Source organism: Lutjanus erythropterus, chromosome 5 (assembly GCF_056507025.1).
Source record: "Lutjanus erythropterus isolate fLutEry1 chromosome 5, fLutEry1.hap2, whole genome shotgun sequence".
In the NCBI taxonomy this organism is placed as follows: domain Eukaryota; kingdom Metazoa; phylum Chordata; class Actinopteri; order Lutjaniformes; family Lutjanidae; genus Lutjanus; species Lutjanus erythropterus.
In genome coordinates this window covers 34155916-34183845 of record NC_139321.1, presented here as the reverse complement: position 1 = coordinate 34183845, position 27930 = coordinate 34155916, and the positions used below count along the sequence as shown (strand labels likewise).

Genomic DNA, 27930 nt, shown 5'->3' with positions numbered 1-27930 from the left:
ACCAAGTTTTGAAATATGGTTTTTATTTGAGATAATTTAATTTATCTTTCTTCTTTAGAAGAGCTTAAAAAACTCTAAAAAAAAAAAATGTATTTCAATAATTGGTGAAGCTACCTCTGCAACCTATTTGTCATTATTAAATGTTTTATTTGAAAAAATGTAAATATTAACCAACTTTTAAAATAAACAAGAACACTTTTTCTGACCTATAATCTTCAGTTGAGATAATTTAATTTGTAATTTTAATCTGTCTGGGCATCTGAAAATGATTTTAATTGAAAAGATTTAAAATATTAAAAATTATTCATTTTCATCTCAGTGCATTTACTCAACACACTCTGGGAATTTTTAAAGGTCAAAGATTGAGGTTTATCTAAAGAAGACAATTAAATTATCTCAATAAAAGATTAGTAGTTGGTAAAACTTTTTCAAAACTTATGTGTGTTTGAGTCTGGTTCAAAACTCAAAATCTATTGCAGTGCGTTGCCTTGAAATTGAAACTGATTTGAGTTTTCTCAACTTTTTCATTTTTACAGTGCAGTTCATATCAACCAACACTCAGCAGCTTCACACACTCTCCAGTGTCTCATACTTTTTCTTAGACAGATCAAAAAGACAAACACTGACAACAGACGGACAAAAACATACTCAGATGGCTTCAGTTAGCGCCGACTCCATCCATCTTCATATGTATGATTAATTTATTTTTTTTAATATCAAGTAAACATATGCTTGTGGCAGATGTATTTGTTTTAATGTGGTGATTTTTGTCCTTTTGTTATATTCTAGCTTTTAAAAACTATTCACGGTGAATTCAAAAAGGGGCTTTTAAACTTCAGGCGGACAACTTGTGATGGCTTCTGATCATGGCGGCGCTGCTTCCTCAGCATGCCTCAACGGAGACGTCACCTCCGTTGAGGCATTTTAGGTCTGCACATTAATAGTGATGCTCAAGCACAAACACCAGCCATCCTCTCGACCCTCCCACCCCCATCCCATCCCACCCCCACGCCACCTCTCCATCATAATCCATCTTCCTTTCCAACAACCCTTCCCCAACCTTAACAGATTCTCTCAAAGTCTCTGGTCCCTGCTCTCCTTTTCCAACTCCCTTTTTTTCTTCATTATCTCCCTTCTTCCCGTTCTTATGGCATGTGTGTGTTTACTCGCTCTTCTTGGTGACAGCCATGGCTGATGACGATTTGGACTTGCCGAAGTAGGCCTCGATGAAGAACTGGACAAAGAGCACAAAGTAGCTGAGGTACATGAGGGAGGACCACACAATGTTCTGCATGTGGGATGGACACTCCTGGCCCTGCTGCATCCACGAGTACACCAGGTAGTTGACCACACAGCCCATCAGCATCTGGGTGATCTGGGTCAGTGTGATAAACATGGCGAACTTGCGCGACAGCTTGAAGCCGGCCGCCCGCAAAGCGTAGTAAGAGTACATGACGGCGTGGACCAAGTAGTTCATGGTCATGAACCACCCGCCGCCGGCCACCATGTCTTTGTAGGAGTACCAGGAGTAGAGCAGCACGGTGATGTGGTGGTACCAGTGGAGGAAGATGAGCTTCTGCTTCCTCAGGACGATGAAGAGAGTGTCACCTGCAGGTAGAGGACAGACGGTGGTGTTAAAGAGGAGAGGACGGGAATAAAGAAAAGAGACACAAAATATCATTTGGCTTATTTAGTATTTAGTATTTAGTAAAATCACTGGCTGTTATTCAAGTTGCTCTCAAATATGGAGTGCACACACACACACACACACACACACACACACACACACACACACACTGTAGACTCTCTTTTACCCATACTGGGAGCAATACCTTCATTTCAATACCGGTTCCTGAGCAACACTTTTCTCTATACTGATTTTATAAAAATCCATTTAAACAAAATGAAGATTACATTACAAATTACAGTACAAATATTTTGTTTTATTTTTCAGCTTGTTTTTACACACTCAAAGCAGTTTCATTACACAAAATATAAATCTATACACCACAGTGTGGTAAAAATAAGTTGTCCGGTTCAACTCTCGACTTCTATGTTTCAGGAACATTTTTCAGGCAGGCATTTTTCCACTCAGAGCAGTTTTATAACATAAAAAATAAACCAAAACTTGGAGATTCCCTCACGAAATACAGCATCAAATGACAAGGTATTTTTCAACCAGTGCCATAAAAGTACTGAAGTTCGATACCTGGCCCTGCATTTCAACAATGTACAGTACAGCAGGTACAGTGTGAAATGAAGTGAAACAAAACAGCATTCCTCCAGGACCAGGGTGCTACCACAACACAAGGGATTACACAGATCTAATTAAGGCTACACAGACTGACACAAGACTAAATAAACACACATTAACTTACATGACTGCATAAAGTGCACGTTGCAGCCACTAAAGATATTTGACAGACAGTGCAAGACCATGCTTAGTTACTAAGACAGTGCAAAGTTAAGACTGTTAGAACCGTTCAGTCTGATCTGCTGACACACAGACGCACTGCTGAAGAGTTTGAAACAACATAACTGGCTGCTCAACCATAAATCATTAATCAGAGACGAAAGTAACAGTGACTGTAGAAATAACGACGCTAAGATTGACTGTCTTTATGTGAAACACTTGTTGATGTAAAAAATAAACCGGTACATTTATTGTAAATGCAAGTTGCCAAAGTGACTGTCAGGGTTGCCAATGGTCTTTTTTAGGGCTCGGCAATGTGGCTTATAAATAACACCTTAATATTTTTCAGCTATGTCGCCACATACAATACATATCTCAATATACATATCTCTAAAATAACATACTGTAAAACTCTCAAATAGTATGATCTTATAGAATATGATATACTGCTGCAGATTTAAATATTCAACAGTATATAAAGTAGCACTGAGCGATATGGACAAATATTGTAGGTGCTTTCACAAAATATTAACAAGCAATCTAAAGAACAAAAATACTACTATGATAATTACTGGTGATAATAAAAAATACTAACTTTATTGCCCTCTGAGGGAAATAATTTTTTTTCTCTCTGGTAGTACCTTTTACACACACACACACACACACACACACACAGAGAGAGAGAGAGAGAGAGAGAGAGAGAGAGAGAGAGAGACACCTGTGCACATGTAATGAATGTGGCTGGTGATGGTTCACCGCATCATGGCGCCCTGAGTGGTGTGGGGTTCGGTGCCTCTGCAGTGACCTTGACCTTGGCCACTTTTTTTTTTTTTTACTATGCCACTCCTTACTACACTGCATGACCACTGTGTGCACTTGTGCATGTGATTAAACAGTCGGCTGGAGCATGTGAGCAGGATTCCTACGCATTTTCCATTTCAAAATTCCAGATTTTTCCAAAGGCCATGAAAAAAAATTTTGAAATTTTTTTCTGAAATTTTGAATTTTATATTTTAGGAACCAGAATTGAAAAGAAACTCAAATATTTTCCCATACTCTCTTTTCTATACTTATCCAGACCTGAAAATTACTAAAATCAAATTCCATTGTTTTGCGTAGGAACCCTGCACTAGGGTCCAGCAGCATACTATAAATCTGATGGTATTGTTCCTGCCTAATGTATATATGTGTGTTTAGTCTAACAGTTATAATGAATAGATGACTAAATTATTGTATTGGCAGTATTAAGTCTTAGCTCGCTCAAAGAAACATCAGTCAGGTGCACAAGCTTCATGTGTAACATTATGACAATGAATCGCCTCTTAATTTACTTGATTTAGGGTTAAGACTGTTTATGGGAAACAACTATAATACCCAGTGAACGGACAATATGAAATATGTCATAAAAAGGTCAGGACTTACCCAGTTCTGGTGCTTTACTAAGTACAAAGGCGTATGCCCAGAACTTGCTGACAGGGCCGTTGTAAAAGCTCTGGTCACAAACTGACTGTTTAAGCCCTTTCGTCATCAGGATGTACGTCATGTAACTCCCAGTACGGATGGCACCAAATATACTGCGAGGACAGAGAGACAAAACAGGCATAAGAAATCAGCCAAGCGGGAAAACGTGTGGTTATTCCATTACTGTAATTAACACGTGAAGTCTATGTGTGTCAGTATCAGCTGCAGCTTTGATGATGTGTTAAATTATGCAGCAGTTTTTACATATCATATATTTCTAGACCCCACAGAGCATCCCAAGTGAATCAAACCACATTTTTAGTTGGTTTGAAATGAATCATTACAGTTATCTGCTTGCCTCCATTGCTGATAGTGTCTGATGTGTCAGATACACGGCGTATTCTGGATGGAGAAGGCATACTATACAGACAAGATAACAATCAGACTTCCATGATTCCAAAGTAATTATATATTGTATTTATACCAACATAAAAGCAAAAATATTCATTAAATAAAGGAAACCAGTCCGAGAATAAGCAGGTGAAGTCCCACACTGATCAAGTGCTAAAACTAGGAAAACCACAGGAAGGAGAAGGTTAGAAGACAAGCCCCCTCAGTCAGACTGATTGGCAGAACATCCTGCAACATGGCTTCCTTTAGTAGGACAAACCAGGGGCAAACAAGCAATTATCTACTTAAATAAAAGGCAGTTGGACTCAACAGTGATTCTTACAACTTTACCAAGACACATCAGTTCATGGACATTAACATGCAGCCAGGAATCGGGTCCCCTGATATGGACCTGATTTCAACAGCAGAGAGATATGCAAAGTATAGAAAGTGGTCGCTTGGTCATAATCTTACTTTAAGCTGGGCAAAATCAACATGACTTGGACACCAAAGGATATTCTGTATGTGGACAGTACTGTACAGATATTTATGTACTCACATTATATGTGAGAATGCACAATGTGATGCACAACTGTTGCATGTAATATAAATGAAAGATGCCAAAAATGTAAGCTAATGCTGCCACTCAGCAGTTTTTGGTGCATGTAACTGCAATGACTCCGCCTACTATGACATCATGTGCATAACCTTTATCGTATCTGCTGTCTGTTTACTGAGCCACTTGACGACCAGAAGAAAATGTTTTGCGAAGAGTAAAGCAAAATAAATATTTGTGAATTAAGTTTTACTGATCCCACAATTTTTTTGACTCAGGCCACCAACTGACTGAACTTTTGGCCCTTGTATTAAATAATCAGGGTCACTCTTCAAAAATTGAAATTTATTTGCTCTCTTTAACATCGTAAAGGTGTCTCACCTGAATACAGCAAGCGTGAGCGACCATAGCACCAGTGGTTTCCTCAACTCAAACTTCTCCCTCTGTTTCATGACATGGCGGCCCCCGAGGATAAAGGCAGCGTAGAGTGCAGAGAAGAGAAAGGACTTCTTCCTGTAAAACACACAAAAAAAAGCAAAGAGATTAGCATGGACCTTTTTTTTCGCTACCTTTAGAGCCAAATGTGCTGTTTATGTTTTTTTTTTCCTTTCCCAGCAATGCTCTGCTTAATAGTCATACAATCACATAGTGTAACAGGACAGCTTATAGTTAGCTGCTTAACAAACCTGCAACAAATGTGAGGTGTCAACAAGATAAAATAGCAAAAATGTTGTGCAGTAAATGCAGTAAATATATAAAAGATGAGACAAAAACAATATTAAGTCCCAGAACAGCCTGACATGTGAGCAACAAACAACAATTAATCAGTTATTGACCACAAACATTGCATACTGTGTCTTTAAAAGGAGATTTTTCCTTCATGGACATCAAAACTAGCCTGGTGAATGTCACTCATGTCCTTTCAAACCCAAAAAAAATCTAGGTTTGATTTGCTTTGATTATGTGCAGATGAAGTGATAACATCTGCGGTGTGGAGCAGGGCCCAAAAGATACTGGATTTTTGGGGCCAATACCAATATGGTTATGGTGGTCATGCTTGTGACAAAAATATGTAATGGAGGCAGGATATTTTACAGTTTAAGAATGTACATTATTATCATTTATTTATTTAAATCCTCACAAAACACAAGGGAGAACCCTCTTTTACACTGGTGCAAAGGTACAGACATATAATAATAAAACACAACTAAAATCATTAAGAAAGCTTGGAGGCAGCAATTGAAGAAGAATACATGGCTGAAAATAAAAAAAAAAATACATAAAACAATTAGAACAATTCAAACATTTAAAAGCAATAGCAATTACAATCAATAAAATTAGCAATTACAGCTTGGAATTGTCTCAGTGGTATTAATGATCCATTGTTGTCCAAAATGATACTGGGGCACGGAAACAGTAAACTTTCACCAGTACAATTAATAATCAGAATTAAAAAATCAGAAAGAAAAAACACAATTAGAACAAATTAGGCTGTATGTATATATTAAAGGATGAAGTATACATAAAATAGTGCCAATAACACTAAAAAATAAACACAATCTACATTATGTTCTGTAAAAATAAGTTTATATATCGGCACATGTTGGGCAACAGATACCACAAACTGTCAACCTGAGTGTGAACATTTTGAAAAGCACCGTTATTTATGTCTGCATCTGCCAAATAAGAGTAGGCATAATAACGTGTTAACTCCACTACAGGAGAGACTTGTGGTTGATATCAATATATGCACAAAATTATGTGTAAAGTATCAGCATTGTATATTAGCAAAAATCCAAAATTATCTAAAATGTATACAACCAAAACGTTTGCCTGTCTAACTGCTCCTCTTCCAGCACCACAACTATAATAAGCCAAACATACTGTTCACAGAACACAATCCATCGCTGTACTGACTTCACAAGCGAAGCCTGAAGTGATGATTTAATGATGTGAGTCCAGCTCCAACTGTCGCTAACTGCTTAGCTTTCAGTTTACACTTACTGCTTCTATTCAGTTCCAACTCCTACCATCCTGTGACACCTCTTTGTCTTAATTGACTTGTCAGAGATAACTGCTGTGCCACATGGGAGTGGAGAACTTGTGCTGTAGCACCACCTGGCCCAACCAAGTCTACAGAAAAGAAGAAAAAAAACATTTCACAGTCCTCAGCACAATTACAAAGCGCAGGTGGTCCGACTTGACAGGCTGGATGCTGAGTGGGACCAACAGAAGATTGGGGCATGCTGCCTAAAACTGGAGCAGCTTTGTCCAAAAAAACACTGTTTGTTCTATTGGATGGGGAGCAGAGTGAGAGCTTGGAGCAGCATTAGTCAGAAAAGGTAGGAAAAATAAGCTTAGGAAGTTACGGCTGCGGGCGCCAATGAGCACGGCATTCAACCGCAGTACGGTTCTTAGCGGCCAGAAGTAGAGACTGAGATTGTGTATTGTGCACGTACAGCAACACCACTGGAAAAATAAAGAAATAAAAACATCAGATCAGGTCTACTCTCGAGAGGGCAGCACACAGGCGCCAGGAATGAGGCATTCTGGGAGCTCTGGGACCAATCGCCCTGGGGATGATGAGTTATGTAAAACTAGCCTAAGGAGTCTTGTTCCAATTTAGTGATGTTGTTCCTGTGCTGCTGCTGTTTAGAGGTTATACAAAGACAACATTAATCACCACATTAAAATATATTAGTCAGCGATGAGGATGGAAATTAATTAGTCTAATTAAAGCCTTTAGAGTAATATTGTATAATACAGCGTCAGTAAAGTAAACCTCTGGATAGGACCATCTATTTAAGGTCAGCTGTCTTTGTAATATACGGTATAGTAGCACACTAGTATACTGGTCAAATGGTCCATGCACAACTCAAACGTTTCTCACAGAACCGTGACATGCAAGCCGTAAACAGCAGTCCATCCTGTTCTGTTTTGCAGCCTCAGCAGACGTGGTACAACAGCAGTTGGTTTTGCTGATCAGGTGTGTAGCTCGGCAAGAAGGAGAGAAAAAAAAAGTGTGCATTTTGCTTAGACGTTTAAAACAAAACTTAAGAAATAAGTGTGTGATATGCAGGGAATAGACAATATATAAAAGAAAAACCTTTAATTCTGATGCATCAGTAGTGTTTGGTTTTGTTTAAGGTAGAATAAGTAAGATTTGTTGGTTGCACAGGAAAATGATGAACAGAATGAGAAGGTTAAACTATTGCTGTCATAACAGAAACCAATCCGGCAAGTACAAAAGTGCAATGACAGCGTGAGTTGGTTAAAACAAAGGACTTCATTGTGCGTCAGTATTCCAAGAATGAAGGATGCCACCTTTCTGTTCTTGCAGGATGCCCACAAAGTGATTTAGGCCACCTCCACAGAACAAAGGACAAAGCAGACCAGTCAAAGTCAAAAGGAGCTGCTTTCACAGAATGACAACAGTGTTGGACTGCAGAATGACATCACTGTTCCTCAACTACACAAGAAGGAGGGAAGAACAAAGCTACACAGTGGCCTACATACTGTAGAGAGGCTGAGAGGATGATCTGAGTGCTGACCTCCACTGTACTGTCATCCAGGATGGAAGGTCAACGGTCAAAATTATATGTGGCCTGAGCTGTGATTCTTACTGTGCAGGATGCTTTATGTCTAATGAAATGTAATGTAGCAGGTATAAAAAAAATCATTAACTGAATCACCAGAAAAATTGTCCGTCACATTTTTCATAATATAAATGAGACTGTGAGATTCAGACAAAGCTTAGTAAAAGACGCCAGGCTTAATTTACCTGCTTATTTTGCTCATGATCTCAAGACAATCAACAATTAAGCCAAAATAGTCTCATATTGCTGTTTAACATAATTTCAGACTACATAAAATGCACAAAAAGTGTCTATCCAAAGGCATTTATTAGTTTTTAACTGGCAAAGAAAAGAAGAAAAGAACAGGAAAATTCTTTAAAACTATGGTGTGTCTGGACTCTTTAAGCAAGTCACATACTTTTAGACTCATCTATGTGATCTCCTTTGAGTAACTACTGTAATATTTTCTCACTTCCATTCACTGAGTCTCCCCTGAAACTAACTTAAAATAACTTTCTTCCTCTTCTAAATTAAAACTTTAACTCATAAGTAATAAAACACACACGCAGCTTCCTGATGCAGCCTTGCTTGGGTCTGGTATGGCCAGCAGTTACTGAAACTAATGTTAGCTAATTTGAGAAAACTTACAGGGAACCTATAATGCTCTTTTCCAGCTCTATATCTTTATTATGGGACTCATACTGGCCCTTAATGCAGCCCCTCAGTTCATCCTGTCTGAAACAAGCCGTTTTAGCTCCTGTCCCTTTAAGGTCCCCCTCCCTGAAAGCACACTTTCTTCTGATTAGCCAACTTCCTTAAGACGACTGAGGTGCAGCCATGGATATAATAAGAACTAAGGTTACTGCATGTTCAAAACAATACAATACCCATTAATTATAGTATTAAAATTACCAAAGAAATAAAAAAAATCATCTAAGTGCTCATTTTATGACCTCAGTTCATTTCAGTCTTTATTGTCCTTCCTGACATTTGGCTTGCAGTAAAACCAGTGTTCAGCCATTCTTTCTGAATAGCACTCTGTGCAAGTTGCTAATAAAAAAAAGATTAAAAAGCAAGTTTAAAAAAAAATCCAATTTTGTGTGCCTTAGTATTATAAAAAGTCCGACATTTAGGTTAAAAACATGGTGTAAATGGCGTCTTTTTCGTCAAATTTTAATGTCGCGGCTTATGGACACTTGGATTACACCACATGAGCAGTATGGAGACATTTTGTGGGTTTTTTACATTTTAAAACTGGTCACCATTCACTTCAATTGTACTGGATTTGGCTGCAATGCTATTTTCCACTGAAGCTCTGGGAGTGTTTTGTGAACAGGAGATCTTCACCCATCCTCACATCAGCACAGGGGTGAGAAGATATTGAGTGAAATTTCATTTTTGGGTGAACTATTGCTTTAACAGGCAATTTTATAAAAAATAAAAAATAAAAAAAATACAACCACATGGAAAACTACTCCAGTGATGGTTGCAATGTATTTTATTATCCAGCCCAAGCAGAAAGGTATTTGGAGGACAATTTTTTTTATCATCATGTGCAAGAAGACTACGCCAACGTGTAAGATGCTCACGGCCTACTGCTGCATCTTTAGAAGATGGATTACACTGCTGTCAGAAAAAATAACAAAAGGGCAAAGAAACCCAAGGGCATGGTCAAAGCTGACAAGGTGGTGGAGGAGGAGGAGGTGCTGCTGTTGTCTTTGCAGAGGCTGTGAGGTGCCAGCTGCAGCCAGGCCGTGTCTGCAGTCACGGGAATCTATTTGAGACAACAGTGTGAATTCACAACATACCTTCATGCTCCAAAGTGCCTCTACAGCTCCGCTCCTGACCCTCAGTATTCAGATTCACCCGAGAAATAATACTTCAAATAACACCACAAGCAGCACTTCTTAGATAAATAAAAGACAACATTCCAGTGTTACAATTTTGTAATGATCTGAGCAACAAATAAAATACTATCACTGCTTTGTAGAAAGAAAATGACTGACTATTTGTGGGGGCACAGGAGAGAATTTGATGAATACCAAACATTCAACAAATTGCTTCACCAGCTGCAGAGATTTCTGGCTTTTATAAACCCACAATCTGTCTTTGTTTTGGAACAAAACACTTCAGACCGACTTGAGCTGTAATGTCACATAATATCTCTTTTACACTTTTCTGGTGCATCCTTACTGAAATTACAGGAACTATCTTATTGATCTATTTTGTAAAAATAAAGACTAAAATAACAAATCCCAGTCACTCACATGCATGAGAGGGTGGATGGTGTATAGAGATATACATATATGTAGATGGAAATCACATCTATCAGTGGTTTTATATTATCCTCCTCTGAGTTATTGATGTTGAGAAAAGCCAAAAACAACCACATGTAACTTTAAAAACTTTATACTGATGAACTGACAACTCACAGATGACTAGATCTGCAGTGATTCATCAATCAAGTGATTGGTTGATCAAAAGAAAAATAATCAGCAAACATATTAATAATCGACTGATGTCCAATGATCATTTTTACCTGATAATCTGATGATATTCCATTATTTTTTTACACTAAATTGTCAAACATGTGATGGTTATTTCTCACTATTTTCTGACATTTTATAGACTGAACGAGTAATCGATTAAATGAGAAAAAAAAGGTAGATTCAAAAGTAATGAAAATAATCATTAGTTGCAACCTTGCTGGCGACAAAGTGTTTTTTGTAATGAAGTCACAATAACAACATTTGTGTTTTTAACTTATTATGAAGGATTCCAATGCATAATCTGTAAAATGTGTTCTGTTCCTTAAGTATGAGTTGTACTGAAAACTTGAGTGACTGTCAGGGGCTGAGAATGGAAATGGAAAATTGGAATGATCCTGGAAAAATCCTTTTTGGCTTTTTGTGGAGGGAACCACAGCCATGCTAATTTCTGGGTTAGCCCAAAAAAATGCATCATCCCTGCAGCACTCCGCAACAAAATTTGGTGAATAGAACTAAAAGCTTCATACAAAAAAAAAAAAAAAAAAATCCTAGATGGATCTGATCCTGACTTATGTCTACACTGGGCAGTCTATTAGAGGGGTGTGGCGAGAGGCTCGACTGTGCTGATTGCCAAAGTGGGCCGAGGCAGCACAAATGAAAAAACTACAACGTCAGAGCTCTTTTGGGGAGGATCAGCATGGAGTAGTAACAGAATCAGCAGAGATTTTTTGCTTGCTGCCAGGTTGGAAACCAGCTGCTTTCCTCCAACTGAGATTTCCTCCAAATAACTGTAAGCAGCGGCGGCTTCATCTGAAAAAAATAGGTGCCCCAGATCCACTGCATTAATTATACATGTCCAAAGTGTTTACATCTATGTCCACAAAGCTTGACATACTGAAATAAACTGAAATTGTCACAGACAGTGATCACAGACTGTGCTCAATGTGTACGACTCAATATGCGAGAGCAGGTCACTTAGTTAGATTATGGCATTTCTAGCATGTCTTTCTCTCATGTGTGATTGTTATCACAGGTTGAGACGCTGTGTGATACGCTGGGCGCTGACCCAGTTTGGGCTGTTGCCAAATCTTGCTGAATATCCAAGACATCCAAAAAAAGGAGTGCTGCCCCGTACCCAAGAAATCAGTCCATGCAAACTCACAGTTCAGATCGTTTCACGGTTTTGAATCACAGTTCAGATCAGCAAAAAAAAAAAAAAGGGTGGGATTAGGGTAGAATTATTTTAAAAATGCACTTGGTTTTGATCTCTCTGTCATCACCATAATAATGTAATAAATAATAATAACTAAAATATATCATAATAATAATACGTGCACATCTCTTTTGTCTTTTCACTGCAACTCTGCATCAAGATTTGCAGTTTCAACAGCCATTTAGTCCATGGATCATGTGTGGGCTGAACTTTTGGTATTCAATGAAGATCTGTAAAACCCTAATGCCAAATAATGCAAATGTAGGAGTTGTACTTAATACGTTATTTAGCAGGAGGCTGCAAAGGTTTTGGTATCCTCAAAAAAGATATCCATACAACTGACACTGAGAAAAGGCTTCAGAAACCAGAGTGAATTGTTCAGTACACTGGCAGGTCCAGACATCAGCATAAAGGAGTGTTATATAGCAAATGTGCTCGCAAAAATGAGTACTGCAGTCCAAATAGAAAGTTGGAGCCATAGACAGTATATTAAATGTATGTTAAATCCCTATTTAACATAAATTCTATGGTTGAAATGAGTTGTTTCCCCCCGCCCCCTCCTCCCCAGACTCGAGGAAGCTCAGGCAGGCTGCAGGGATACTGCAGGAGCACAAGACTGGTGCAACACTGTAATTTGACAATAACAAGCGATGACGAGTCCTCCGCTGTAAGTTGATCAGCTGTTTATGACTGTCAGTTGTCTGTCAATGTACAGCTAAGCCTATTATCTGGAAAACAAAAGCCCACTGCTCTGAAAACACACACTCACTCATTCAGCATTAATTTGAACTCTAATTAACGTGGCCTGGCCCAAAACAGACATTTCACAGGAAGACACCACGGCTGTAGATTTGTAGATTACGTACTGTATTTTTTCATCACAATAGAAGTTTGCACTACATCCATGTGGTTTTAGGTGGTCCCTGTACTTGCCTGTAACCATACAGTACATAACATAATGAGGATGTTGATCCCATAGACCCTCCCCTCCCCCACTGACAGTGCTGTATAAAGCTGCTGGCTAACCTGCTGTGGAACTTGGATCTGTATTAGCTGGTCCAGGAGATTTCACCCGTTACGTAATCCTGAGTTTGCAGTCTGAGGATGAGTCTGCACGCCTGTGCCAGTGAGCTGGTGTCTTAACTGCCTCACCAAAGGGTGTGTTTACAGTGTCGCAAACACATGCACATGCAACTGTACGCGCAATAAGGTGTGTGTGTGTGCATGTGCACGCACACATACTCAGCTCAGTCCAGGGTGTGTAACTCTATTCCCTGGCATTGTTACCAGTATCTACAACAGAGGAAATGGAATCAGAATTACTGTGCCAAAGTGTAGGATGAGCAACAAGCGACTCAATAAGACCAAGAGGTGCTGTAAGTAAGACCCGGATATTACAGAATAATCTGTCATCCGGGAAGCACCTAGATATAATCCACTTAGTAACACACCCACCAGCCCTGGTTACTGCATCCAATTTGCAGTTAGCCTGTGAAATAACCAGGCTTGTAAGATACAATCAGTCATTGGTTTCACTTCATTCTGCGCCTGATGACCACATCAAAAGATAATTTCTCTATTCAGGAAAGAGAAGAGTACTGTTCTTGACTGATAATTATTTCAGCCTGTTAAGCGCTTAAGAACATCTTGAGTCATGCTTATTTTAAGCAGCAAGACAAATGGCTTCTAGGAAGCTTCATTGCATAGCACTTAACAGTATAAACACAATGTACATTTTCGCAAAATCCCTCCACACACCTTGACTTCACTTCTATACTTTACACTTACTGCATTAAAAGTATTTTTCACATTAAAGCTCACAAAGACAGTAACTACCTCTCTTAAACAAAATACAATGATAGACGAAACAACAATCTGTTACTACACTGTCCAACAAACACGTCATCTCAGACATCAGCGTGATGTTGACAATACTGGCGACATATTACTTTCCATTATCATGTGTAATATTACTTTGATTATTAGCATCACGTGCAAAATTACTATCATGTGCAACTCTTCTTCTTCATTCAATGTCTTGTACAATATAACTTTTTATTGCTTCTCAATATTACTTTCAGTGTAACTGCCAACACTACCTTTTTCTATTTTTAGCGTACTTTTGTAATTAACTCATCTCACTTGTACTGCCATAATATTGGGCACTGTTTCTTTTTTATATTTCACTTTATATGTATGAAATACTCTACTGTTGTTATTCTTAAGTTTCTGTAATTTTGTGGAACAATCTGGCACAATCTTTCAGGTTTAATAAAGTTCCATCTTATCTTATCTTTCATAACAAATAAGGGAATGGGCCCTGTGACCTAAATAAAACAAATGTGCTCTCAACAGACAGTGCACGACCTCAGTGGTTATCTAAAAAGTACACTGCAGAGTTTGGGACCACTGGTGGAGTTTTAAAGAACAGCTCCCAGCTTTGTTTCCATGTTGTGCTCTATTAGCGCTGAATAATGGCACACATGTACAGGTCAAGCACAAGGGGCAGCCAATACTCATTCCCAGCACTGCAGAGGGCAGTAATGCAATTATGTGCTGCATGCAAGCCAAGTTGTTCCACTGGTTGAGAGTTGGTGGAGACAACTTGCCAAGAAAAGCTGCTAAATTGGAGAAGAAGAAAACTGCTAACCGGTGTAAACAATGCAAGAGCTTGGTAGCCTGGTAGCTCAGTTGGCAGAGCATTCAGCCCATGTACTGAGGCTGTGAGTCCTCTGCGGTGGCTGTGGGTCAAACCCCTGCCTGCAGCCCTTTGCTGCATGTTGCCCACCCCCCACTCTCTTTCTCCCTCTCCTGTCCTCACTTCAGCTGTTCTATCTAGTAAAGGCATAAAAAATCCCTTAAAAATTACAAATAAGAAGCTGGAAGTTCACAAGGAAGATATTTTGTTGTTAGCCAAGTTTTTTTGGCCCTGATCCACCGAGTAGATAAACATTTTAATCCTACAGTTACACAGATAGAATACAGTCAAGTATGTAAGCAATGTTGATCTCATTGTAGTTGCTTGTCCTTGTGTATCACAGTATCAGAAAAAATAATGTATCAACATCATCTTACAACATATGGTCAAACTTACAGATCAAATCTTTAAAGAAATGGAAGGAAATACTCCATTCAGACAGAAATAGCGAGATCGGTCACAGCCACATCAGCATCCCGTCTGCATCATATTTTCATTTTCACCCTTTCTATGCACCAAAAGACTAACTAATGCAAAATATTCTTCCGTATTACTTATGTAAATATGCATGTTTTTACTCGCTGAATATGGTCTGCCTCATTCATGAGGGGCGACATATTTACTAGTTTATTTTAACTTGCAGACGCATGCACAGTGACTCAATGCATACAAAATAATAAAAAAAAAAAGGCTGTACAATGAACAGCTCTTTCCGTTGTTTGCATCTAAGCTTTTCTTTGACAGCCTGATGAAATGCGAAAGTGAGACCAGACCGTGGCGGCACTCCAGGCAGACCTCAATTCCTGAGGAGCCAGGCCGCATCTTCATCTCTGGCCTCACCAGTCGTGAGAAGGAGAGCAACCTAGGAAACATCAAGCCTCGGGTGGACTCTGGGTTAACACGGTCACAAACGATCAGCGTCATCAGGCGCTGCTCTCGTTAAAATGGCAGCAGCATGCAGAGCTGAGACTTATGTAATTTTAAATGTATCACCGTCAAGAGGAACATCTAGAAATGCGCTGGGAAAAATGGTTTCTTTCCTTCATTTAGCAAGTAATGAATACTGTTTGCTTTCATCTGATTAGGTTCTCAAGTCGCCAGATATTATTTATCACAGAATAAAAAATCTCTTTAGTAATTAGTATGGTAAACTAGGCATTCAATATGGGAGACAGGAAAAAACATAAAGCATAAAACACAAACAGAAGGCAGCTTATTGTGGCTATTAAATATTACCTCATTTTTCATACCTATTTAATTTCTTCAGTAAGCATTTAGAAATATCTTCTTATTAAAGCCCGATTATGCAGATTTTTTAAATACAGTTTCAGAGACCAATTAATGTTTACACCACTGTTGTAAATACAAACTGCATCTTGATCCCCTCTCATGAATATGTCCACTTGTCGACAAGCTGAAGGATTTGGAGCCGCCTCATAGTCAAAAAATAGCGTTGGGCTGCAATTAATGATTATTTTCATTATTGATTCATCTGATGATTACTTTCGCGACTAATCGATCAATGTTTGGTCTATAAAATGTCAAAAAATTATGAAAAATGCTCAATATTTTGAATGACCGAGAAAACAACATTTAAGGAGCTGGAATCAAAAAAATTAAATGAATGAACTGATTGTCAAAATATTTGTCAACTAATTTTCTTTGGATCTGCTGAATGAATGCACGAATGAACATGGCACACAATACAGTTCAAAGTGCTTTACAATTCAGCAGTGAACAAAAATACACACACACAAAAAAAAACAAGTTTTTTACAAGTCAACAATTTTGCTAAGACAGCCATAGCAAGCAACAGCAAGACAGTCAACTTTACATCTGTCTTGCGGCCTTGTATTCTGCAAAGCTCTCACTAGGGTTGGGAAATATGTTAAAATTTTCCAACTGGCCACCGTCAGCCCAACAACCAAATGCCGATGTATTCATCCCACCTCCCGCTTTTGCCCGGCATTTCCAGAACCACTTGTACCACGCCGAGCTGCGTCGACTCGTGCCCGAGATGGACCTGCTCTGGAGAGGGGCCAAAGCAAGCCTTACCTGCCTCCAAGTGAGCTCGAGTAACATCTTGCCAACCTGTGACAAACCCTGTTTCTCCCCTTTGAACAAGCGAGTGTTGTGATACTCGTGTCATGTCTGTGCAGGAGAGCACAGACAAAGACGTTTCTAGAAGTGTCTGTGACTGTTTGTTCAGCTTTCAGGTATTTAAAAGATAATCTCTGTGGTTTGAAGTTTAGTTTCTCTCCTGTGTCGCTGTTTTTACGTTCAGGTATCTGCTGCACTTCACTGTCTCGTTCACTTTCAGCCGTACAGGAGTCGTGTCAAGTTACCCTGATGAAAGCTGAAAACTTCCTGGTATGGCTGCTTCGTAATAAAAGCTTCTGAATGTCACAACAACACAGGACTGTTACTGTGAAGAATTGATAGGAAGTTCAGTGTTTATTTGCCGTTTTACAGCTGTTTGACTCAAGCTATGGTGCTCATCTTTAGTTAAAACACACTTTCAGCAAGGCAAGTAACCCCAGAAAAGCCAGTCCCTGCCTTGTCAAGTCAAACCGGGTCAAGCCAAGCCAGCACATGTGTATGGAAAAGGGGTCCTCCTGAGTCTCAGCTGGGAGATGTTGGCGCTACGTATGTTTGCTATGTCAAATAAGCCAAATAAACTCACAGTGCTATAAAATTAAACATTCTTACACCATTTTACTTATTAAACAGAAAAAAACAGAACTGTACACCTTCTGACCTCAAGTATCTCTGTTTTACCAAACTAAATCATCATAAAACACACCTCATTCAGTCTCGACGGGGGCAACCACCTTAACTGTGTGTTCACAGTAACACAAGGCAGGCTAGCTGGGCTAACCAGTTAGCTTATCACATGACGAGGAAAAATTTACTGAAACACATCTTGACAAACAGACTGTCTACTATATTCCTCAGATGAAACACAAGTGTTATTTAAACAGATCTATTATTAAAGAAAAAGTAAACAAGCTATTTAATGACCACTGAAATAATATCCTGATGCCAAATTTAAGCTGGGTGTATCCACTGGTCTCATCCATCCGACAGTGGGGCTCAAGCACTCAGAGACAATAGCACCGACTCATCTTGGACTCAACAAGTAACACGAGACTAGTACGGAAGAGACGTATCTCCTAAACTCATCAGGTACCACTGGAACCTGACCTTCACATGAGCTAAGATCCTTGTGAAACAAAAAGCAAATGATTAGTCATGATAAGTCCAATGCAATACCACCATTCATATATCACTCTTTGGGACTTCAAAACCTATGATTTGATTTAACTGTGGCCAACAACATAATTTAAACTGTGACGGTGAAAAGAGCAAAGCTGCTGAATCATATAAGAAGTGGGAATAAACATTAACAGACAGAATACAAAAAAAACAGGCCGCAACAAAGATCTCATTGTTCATTCTCACTGCATCTTTCTCAGACTCTGCAGCCCCTTGTTATCAGTCCAGGGCAAAACCACCAGAGATCCATCAAACATGCACAGAGCCTCAGGGATGCTATCTACCCCAGAGGCTTTTCAAAAACAGAGAACACAGGTTCCGAGCAACCTGCATGGTAATGAGGAATGATGACGTCTGTGAGAGAGTACAGGATGATTCAGCAGGTTAAAAATGTGTATAACGGAGGGTAACAGCTCTCTTTTGGATCATAAGGCTGCACCGCAAACATGGCAGTCTTAAGACGTAACGGACAATTTCTGAACCGCAGCAGATTTAATGCATTACTATAGGAGGAAAAAACACAAATGCAAATACACACTCTGACTGACAGCAATCTGCAGCATCATCACCCCTTGAAGCTGAGGCCTTCTGCATTTATTATACACTTCTGACCCCAAAGTCATGTCATCTTGAGTCTTTATAACAGCCAACATATTCATAAAGGGAGTTTTATTTGTCTGTGAGACAATAACTGTACATTTTTCCTCATGTAAATTTCTGTATTTAATAATATAACATTAAAACAGATCTATTCAACCCTATTATACAGTACAATATCAGCCTACATTTGTCACAACTCTAAATTTCACTGCTAAAATATCACCAGTAATTATTCGAGATCTGTTGACTGTTTGTGTAGCAAATACATTGACAGGACACTGAAGGACAACAGTGGTTATATTTTAATTTTTTTGGTCAAAAAAAGTGCGCTGAGCTGAGTGAGGAGTGAAATGAAAACAGCCTGCAGAGTCAAACTCTTTGCGTTCTTTTCACGGTGGAAATTATGGATTATATTTGACCAAACCAGAGCTGGTGATTATTGGCAGAGTGGACAGACTAACAAAGACAGTTTTGGTGAATTTTACGTGTTTTTCTGCCGAGTTTGAATGGAGTGATTTTTCCGAGGATTTAACAATCCAATTAAACTTGTCTTAATTCGGTAAAAGAGGGAAATTTGAGTTCAGAGGGTGTACAGTTGTATTTCTCCATTGAAAGGGGAAAATAAGTGTGAGAATATTTAATTTCTTGACACTTTGTGAGTTTATTTTGTTTACTGGATGCTATGAACATATGCGTAACATAGTGAATTGGCCGCTTGCGCACATCACCCAGCTGAGACCTGTGAGGGTGAAATATCGCCAATTGCCAAATGATTTAACTTTTTTCAACTGATGACCCCAGCAGAATATAGCTTAAGCAGCTATGCAATAAAACAGTTGACCTTCAGGTTTCTGTCTTAAAACTCTAATGACTATAATCCAAAAATATTATCAAAGAACTGCCACTGCGCTACCATCTCTTCAGGTTTCTATAAACTGTTATACATACAGTTTGTCCGTATTAATCTCAGACTATTCAACCCATCAGCCTAATTTTATGTGCACATTCATGACTGTATGCTGAAGGACCTATGTGATTCACAATTTTTGAACATTTTTTTTCATGCCTCCACGCTAGAGGCATTATGTTTGTGGGTCACCTTATTCTTGTTAACGTGACATGTCAGTGATGCCTTGAGGGAATTTCTTCAAACGTGACGCCAATGACCAGTTATTTTCTTCTTTAGAAAAAGTGAATCTGAAGGATGAAGGAAGGAAAGATGAATATAGATAAATAGAAGATAACTGACTTAGAGAAGAAAAAAAAAAGTGGTGTGGTGACAGTAAACAAGACCAGAACCTTTTGGTAAACTTGTTTAATTTTGCAGAATTCCAGCACTACAGTTCCTGTCAGACAGCAAAAAATCTTTAACAGTGATACTAAAATTGTTATACTTAGTATCTAAACAAGCTATTTTAATTCTGTTTACCACTCTATCTGATCTGTAGCAGGGCCAGTCTTTTCTTGATCAGTCCTACAGCTGAGGCATTTGTGTTGAGCTGAGCGTGTTAATAATACTGACTTCTCTTTGCACTTTGATTCTCAGGTCCCAGGTGCTGTGTGATGCTGCTGACACCCCTGAAATAACAGGAAACCAATGACGACAGCAATAACTGATGAAGAGGAAAGATTTTTTCTCCACGTTTCTAATTTTGTAGCCAGAAACGACACTGTTATTTGGTCTGCACTTTCAATTTTTTACAGAGAAATCGCTGATTAATTTGAGTTGGCTGTCCACAATTTAATGTCAAGCTTGACAAATTGTGTCACCTCTACCGTGTCATTTGTGCAGTAGAAATTAATGTATGCGCAACATGCATGTTGTCTACAATACATCATATGTTCATGGTACTTTTGTTGTACAAGAGAGCGCTGATAATTCTCATGTTGTTGCTTATAACAACATCTAGGTCCATATCCACTCCTTCCTCTTCCATTTCCTAGTCTTCTTTCAACTAGCTGTTTAATTGTCCTTGCTTCACAATGCTGAGCTGTCCGCTGCCAGTCTCAAGGGCACACATCAGATCAGTGTACCAGTCTCCATTCATCCCTGCAAAACAATGACATGTATACACAGCATATTTACAGTGTATACAATAGAAGTCTCACAGTGTCTGTGCTGAAAAACATGCATTACTTTAGCTAAGGATCTGGTCTGAGCAGAAAAACTCCTTTCAAAATCATCTTACTCTGCATGCATCGCCACTAAAAGTAATGAAAAGTGAAAGCGCCTCAGGCTACACTGAGCATAGCAAATGAATCGGATTCATCAGCGTAACAAGATGAGATGGCCAACGAACATCTGCCAAACAAAGCAAAATGATTTCTAACAGCTCATCAACAAATTATGTTTGAAATATGCAAGACAATGAAGTTCTCACTCTTTGACAGTGATAATAAAAGATTAAAGAAATGCAAAAATATCATTTGGACCTTTCAAATTGTAGCAGTAGTCTGCAGCTTAGTCAGCTAACTAGTACATTATTATTATCAGAGCTGAACAATGCTTTGTTTCACCATTAACACTGTGAGATAAGTGTGTGCGACAGGTGCACAGTAACTATTCAGGGGATAGTTCTGATTATTTGAAGTGGGGTTGTATGAGATACTTATCGATAGTCACTGTATGACTCACAGTAAATGACGGTCGATACACCCCCAGTCTGGGGAACTAGCAGGAGTTCTGGTGTAGGAACTAAGCAGTGTACTGCTGTGGACAGGATCCACAACAAAACATATTTTAGTCACCTAAAAAAAGGTGCACGCTATATCTAGAATATTTTCACTGCTTTACTTTGCCATCAGATGGGAAACCACTGTTATATATGCAACATATCACTCTCTCCAAGCCAGACTTCATTGGCAAAACCAGTAATTGTACCTCTTAGAACATGGAAGTTGCTGGTTAACTGCTGCCTCTATCAGTTCGTTTGGTTGTGCTGTTGGGTGATTTTGGTGCTTTAAAAGGTTTGTGCTAATTCGCCAAAGTCCCATAACAATACAAACAAATGCAGTGGTGGACCAGCAACTCCTGTGTTCCACGAGGTAAAATTCCTGTTTTTATAAGTGGAGTCTGGTTGAGTAAGAGAGAGGTATATTTGGCTTACATAAAAGCAGTTTCCTGTCAGAAAAGGATGTCTGACAGCAATGTGAAGCAGTGAAAATACTCAAAATATAGCATAAACTTAAACTGACATTGGTTTTTTTTTTGGATGAACATTTGTGAAGTGTCCTCAGCAGTTCATTGCTTTGTTTCGTTGCTTGTACTCCTCTCTGCTTCTCCAAAGTAGGCACAGGCTGACTGCCTTCCTACTGTAGATAATACAGTAGGATTGGCATCTATCCCTTTAAATTAAAACTCATACTTTTGGATGTAAAGAGGAAACAAGTCATCTCTACAACATATCTTGTCAGTGCATCTGATTGTAACTTGATTTACTGTAGACCAATCACTTCTTAATCATGCACAAATGCTTTTTTTAAGTATACAAGTATCTCCCACTACAAACAACTACAGTAGCAATTGTGAAGTTAAACTTCAGACAAAAAAAAGACTTGTGATGTCAAAACTTAAATATACCATAAGTTGGTCTTACCTTTGAAGTCAGACAAACAGTTCTTCATAATAATTTATCAACACAGATCCTCCATCTCTGATGATCAGCTCTGTCTCCGTGGTGACAGATGACTATTTCAAAAACTTAGATGGGTTTTTATCTTTCAGATAAATCCTGCTGCCGGCTGCATTTTTCATATCTGGTGTTCAGATTTGAATTGAAAATAAAGTGCAAGTCTGGCTGCACCCCAGTCAGTGACTTTATGTTGGGTATTTTTCTTCAGTGGTCAGAGGTAACAGTTTGGACTGAACTTCAGCTGACCTCAGTGCACATGTATGATATGTACAATGTGATGGACCACAGCGAGCACTCACTGAATCAATTAGCACTGTCAGTAAAGTAAATAAATTAATTAATTCACAATCTATGTTGCCATTTATTGCAACACACTGTTTTAGCAGTCTCAATTTGCTGAATGTGTAGGTGTATTTCACTTTCAAGATGTTTGGTTTCTTTTTTAATCCAAATATTATGCCAAAAACTAATTCAGTGCTGGAATTCAAAAACAGAATATGAAACAATTGAATCTTAATGTCCAAACCTAGTGCTAACTAGAGCCAGACAGATTTATCTGTTAGCCAATAAAGCTTTATCTGTCTATATTGGTATCAGCCTACATGTTGTCTGACATGGACTGATGAGTAGGGATGGGTATTGAGAGGTGGTACTAAATTGAAACCAGTTCCTGATTGGTCAGTACCAAAATATTGATAAGCTCCTAGACAAACAGTGCTGCTATCAGTATTCAGGGCACAGCATCATTTTTTAAATGCTTGTGTCTTATGTCGAGGGAGTGCAGCAAATCTTGCATATTTTACTTCCATGTTAATTTTGGTCCCTGGCTTCACGTTTTTGTTAACCACATTTAAAGGATAATGGCAATAATGGCTGACGTATTGATATCAGATTTTTTTTTACATACAATAATGACCAAAATATTAATTTTAATATTATTTCATGGATATAAAAAAATCTTATTGCTCCTCTAGAGTCTATGACCATAACTGCATTTACAGCAATGACCTGCTCTTCATAGAAATAGTCTATTATACATAGCAACAGTCTGCTATAAAGAAACAACAGACCTTAGAATGTTGTAATTGACCAATCAGAACCAAGTATTTAACAAAGCCATGTAATAAATATATCATCACATTTTAAGTTAGCTAATGTTTGCAAAATGTTAGCTAACTACCTAACTAACAATTAATGTAGGTAAGCTCACTAGTTAGCTCGCATTTTGCTAACATTAGCCATCAAATGGATACATAATGATTGATGTAGATTAGTGAGCTAGCTAGCCTTTTGCAAAAATTAGCTAATTTAAGATGTGATATATGTTGCTTGTACAGGCCCCCCAGCAACATCCTTTAACAGTCTTAAAAATTTGGCTTTCTTGGCATGTCTAAGTACAGGAAAAAGAAGATGAGAAAGCTGACAGAGGTGCTGCTGGGTACCAAGTTAGCTCAACTGTTACTGGAGTACAGAGCCAAAAGGGGCGGGACTTAGGAAAGGTCTATTCAGCGCTTGCCCAAAGCACATACAATGCTAAGCTAGCCATTTTCATCAGGGGTAATAAAAATCAACTCTAAGTGACAGAAGAGTTGTTGATGGTGTGCCCAACTCACAACTAACTAAAAAAAGGAGAGAAACTGCTGTTTGCATTTTTTTAAGTGTGATGAAAATATGTTGGTAATGGAAATAAAGAAGAAAATTTTCAGAAATATTGCACATTCTTGTAGCAGTTGAATGTTTAAGTGGCCCTTCTAGGCAATGACAACACCAGCAGTGGCCCCAGTTTACTTGATGTTCATTTTAGACCCTAACAGAACTTTGCAGACGGTGCAGGCTAAATAAAAAAACAAAGGAATGGTGTGCAGGTTTGTGATTAATGTCACCGCATAGTAAAAAGCATTGCAGTTGATTTTCAAATGTCCTACTGAATGAGCTGTTAAACAAAAGCTTAATTTTTTTTTTCCTACTCCGATACTTGCGTTCAAACTAGCTCATTATTTTTAGCTTGTATTTTCCCTTTCTCTGTCTCTGCCTTAAGCCATAAAAACATGTCACACTTAGTCAGTTGCCCTGCGGTTGTTGCCTCTATCAGCCATGTGCACTGGCCCACTCTGACATCCTCCACTACAGGAGCAGCGGAGAGCAGTCAGCACAGATCAGCTGCAACGTGATTGGCTAATACTCTGTCAGCAGACATCAGAAGATGAACGTTATTGGCCAGTTGTCAGTACCAGGGTAAGGACAGCTCCTACACATTGCTCCCATGCTGTCTATCCCTCTCCCTGACACACATGCACGCACACACACACACACACACACACACACACACACACACACACAAATACAGATTTCCTTTCAATGAATAAGAACGAAACTGTTGGAAGACTTGCTTCAGGGGCTCTATTCAATCTGAATTTTTTGTTGAAATACTCTGCTAAATGTGACTCTTTTCTACAAGCAGTTCAAATAGATTATAGAAGAAGCCAGATGAGTGCCTCCTGCTCACCGTGTGCCGCTTTTTTTTTTTTTTCCAAACCCACTGCCACTGAATGCTTAATGAAGCCTATGCTAACTTTACGCATGACTCATTCTGTTTTGCTTAGGACCATTTCTTGCTCAACCTGGCATGGACCTGGGCAATAATGACCCTTCACTGAGTTCATGCAGTGGCTAGTTGGATTGGACCTGCACATGAAATGAAATGCATCAATGCACAAAATCACAAAACAATATTTACTTAACCCCAGTAGCAAAAGAGAACTATTGGTCTAAGATAATGGAGCAGTTTGTGTAATATCTTGCAGACACAGCCCTGGGCAAACAATGACAAGTCCTAAATTAGTCTAGCCTTTAGGTGAGAGTCCTCAGTCATTACAGTCAGAAGGTTTCACACACTGCAAAATACACTGCTAATGCTTGTTTAGTAATAAATCGGTTATAATGTAATCAGCAAAAACAAACATCCTCTGACTTAAATGTCCCTTTGTGGTTTTAATATGTTTCTCTCTTTTATATCATTGTAAATAGAGCTGCAATTTTCATTATCACTTAATCTGCCCATCATTTTCACGATTAATCTATTAATGTTTAGTCATAAAATGTGAAACAAATTGTGAAAAAATGCTTATCACAATCTGATGTCTTCAAGTTGCTTCTTTCATCTATCCAAGAGTCCAAAACCCCGAAACCCCAAATCTCATTATTTACTATTGTAAATGAAAAAAAAAAAAAAAACAGCAACAAAAGCTGGAAGCAGCAAATATTTGGCATTACTGGTTGGAAATAGAGCCTGATATTGGCCTATCATAACTTTATCGCTGTCTGTTGGTATCAGCATATTTGCTGTCCGATATGCACCTATATGAAAACTTTTTTTTAGCAGAACATAACGCTCAATATAATATTTTTTTAGCTATATAGCCAGCATTTTATGCATAATTGATCCTTTTTTTCTTAATTCAGGATTAATATATACATATGTTTTACCATTGCATTTCTTTTTTGTGTTAATGTATATACTCTACATTCTATATTCAACATATAGATATCAGAATTTTTACTCCCTGATATCAGTATCACCACTGGCTCCAAAAATCCAGTATGAGTCAGACCCTACTTGGAAAATGACTGAAACGATTAGCTGGTTATCAAGACAAACAGCAGCTATTTTTTTCTTTCTTTCAAGCAACTAATTAATCAATTAATAGTTGTAGCTCTATTTGAAAAATCATTGGGTACTGGGCTGTTGTTTGGACAAAACAAGCTGTTTGACTTGGACTGTGGGGACTTGGTGGTCATTTTTCTCTTTTTTTTTTTTTGATACTTCAGTGACCTGAGCGATATAGCTGATGAACCTGTCATGATTGTTTCTTACCAACTGATATCAATTATTACTTGATCATGCAGATTGTGACTGATGACATTGAAGGGGTGGAAACAGCTGAGGTGATTAAATGAGTAAATATCATGATATTTTTGACCAAATACCTTGATATTTCAATAATATTGTAGGAATGAGTATTGGTGCTTTCACAAAATATTAATCCAATAAGATCTGATGAACAATCATCAGTTATGTGGGTATAATGACTAAGTGGTTAAAGAGAAATAGTCAAAGTTCAGAAAATTACACCACTTAACTACATGAGGCCTCTAAAACCACGAAATGACAACACTATGCCATATCACGATATAACGATATGCAAAGTCCATCACAATACCTAGTCTCATATCATGATACTATATAGTATCGATGTGTATCCCAGCCCTAATACTTAACAATCTAAAGGTTTAATTGACAGATGAATCCATAATGAAAATAAGGGTTAGTTAGGGCCTTCATCATTTTCACACAGAACAAAACATATCTTATTCAGAATAAGGAACATTAATGATTAGTCATTAATCAATCAATATGGAGTAAAATCTAATTAATAATTAAGAATTAATTGATATTTCACAAATACTAGTGATCACAGCTCATTTGACATTGTGTTGTCTGGTGGAGAGATTTGTTGAATATGGAAAAATAAACTTAAAATGAGAAAAAAAATGAAAAAAAAGAGAAAAAAAAACCCATTTGTATTTCATTAATTAGTCGATTGTTGATTGACTGCATTTTCAATTATCAGTTAATAAAGATGCACAAAATATGCAGGACAGTGTTTGAGTGAACTTGAATAACATGCATTGTGCTGCCTTTTCCTTTTCCTGTACAGAACATAACTGTGAAATGCCTGAACAGCAGCCTGCTTTTACTAAAATACCAGTCAGACCACCTCTGTGGACGGAGGAAAACCATGGGATGACTGCGGGGTAGCCAGCCTGTACTGGGCCAGGCCCGGTTCAATACTGGGCCAGTCACTGTGTATGTATGAGGTACGGATGACCTTTATAATAGTATCGCGGTAACTGATGCCGGGAGAATAAATCACAGGAAATCAAGGACAAATCCTGCTCGCTGAAAGATATAATGCCACAGCGGAGTAACCACGTAGTGAAGCATTCACACGCTGCTGAAGGCCTGCGTGAATTTGTTCGTTATATGAGGCACAAGCAGCAGCAATGTGCGGATGATGACAGACAGAGAGGGAGGCTGATATAATAGGATACGGCGAGGTTTAATCCCGGTGAGCACGGCTGATGCATGTGCGCCGTTACAGCCTCCGGTTCTCATTTGGCACGTACACAGCGCGCCGAGTGTGCAGTGAAAACCGTCCACTGTGGTGTGGGATTAAAAACGTTACATCGCAGTGCAGCCTTACCAGTTCTCCTGCATCCATCGGATCGCTTCGTCCTCGTTGAACTGTCTCTCGAATTCGTACTCTTGCAGGGCGAGCACCGACATGCTGTCTGTCTCTCTGTGTTTGTCTTCTCGCTGCTAAAACTGGACGATGCTCTCGTGCCGTCTCTGTCTCTATTTAGTCTGTTTCCTCGCGACCCTTGACTCGCATCGCTCGTGCTGCTGTCAGGACCTCGCGGTTGTGCGCGAGCAGCTCGGTAGTGGCGGCACCTTCCTCCTCTTTCTCTTCTACCGGCTCAGAGCCTACGCCCTCTTCCTCAGGAGGGTGGACTCTAGGTCCTAACGCCGCCGGATTCAGTCTCCTCTGCTATTATTATAAAGTCAA

General features: G+C 38.8%; 1 protein-coding gene across 1 annotated transcript; it reads right to left on the bottom strand.

Moving 5' to 3' along the window:
- Nucleotides 1-280: 280 nt before the first annotated feature.
- Nucleotides 281-27828, bottom strand: elovl6 (ELOVL fatty acid elongase 6). The gene is made up of 4 exons (XM_084719699.1): nucleotides 27568-27828; nucleotides 5202-5333; nucleotides 3836-3987; nucleotides 281-1608 (listed from the first exon to the last, which is right to left on the bottom strand). The coding sequence occupies exons 1-4, from the start codon at nucleotides 27648-27650 to the stop codon at nucleotides 1163-1165; spliced, it is 813 nt and encodes a 270-aa protein (XP_084575825.1). The 5' UTR covers nucleotides 27651-27828; the 3' UTR covers nucleotides 281-1162.
- Nucleotides 27829-27930: the final 102 nt, after the last annotated feature.

Coding starts and splice junctions, on each gene's coding strand:
- elovl6 (XM_084719699.1), bottom strand. CDS start 27,650: ATGTCGGTGCTCGCCCTGCAAGAGTACGAATTCGAGAGACAGTTCAAC. Junction 5,334..27,567: donor CGATGGATGCAGGAGAACTG/GTAAGGCTGCAC, acceptor TGTGTTTTACAG/GAAGAAGTCCTTTCTCTTCT. Junction 3,988..5,201: donor CTCACGCTTGCTGTATTCAG/GTGAGACACCTT, acceptor CTGTCCTCGCAG/TATATTTGGTGCCATCCGTA.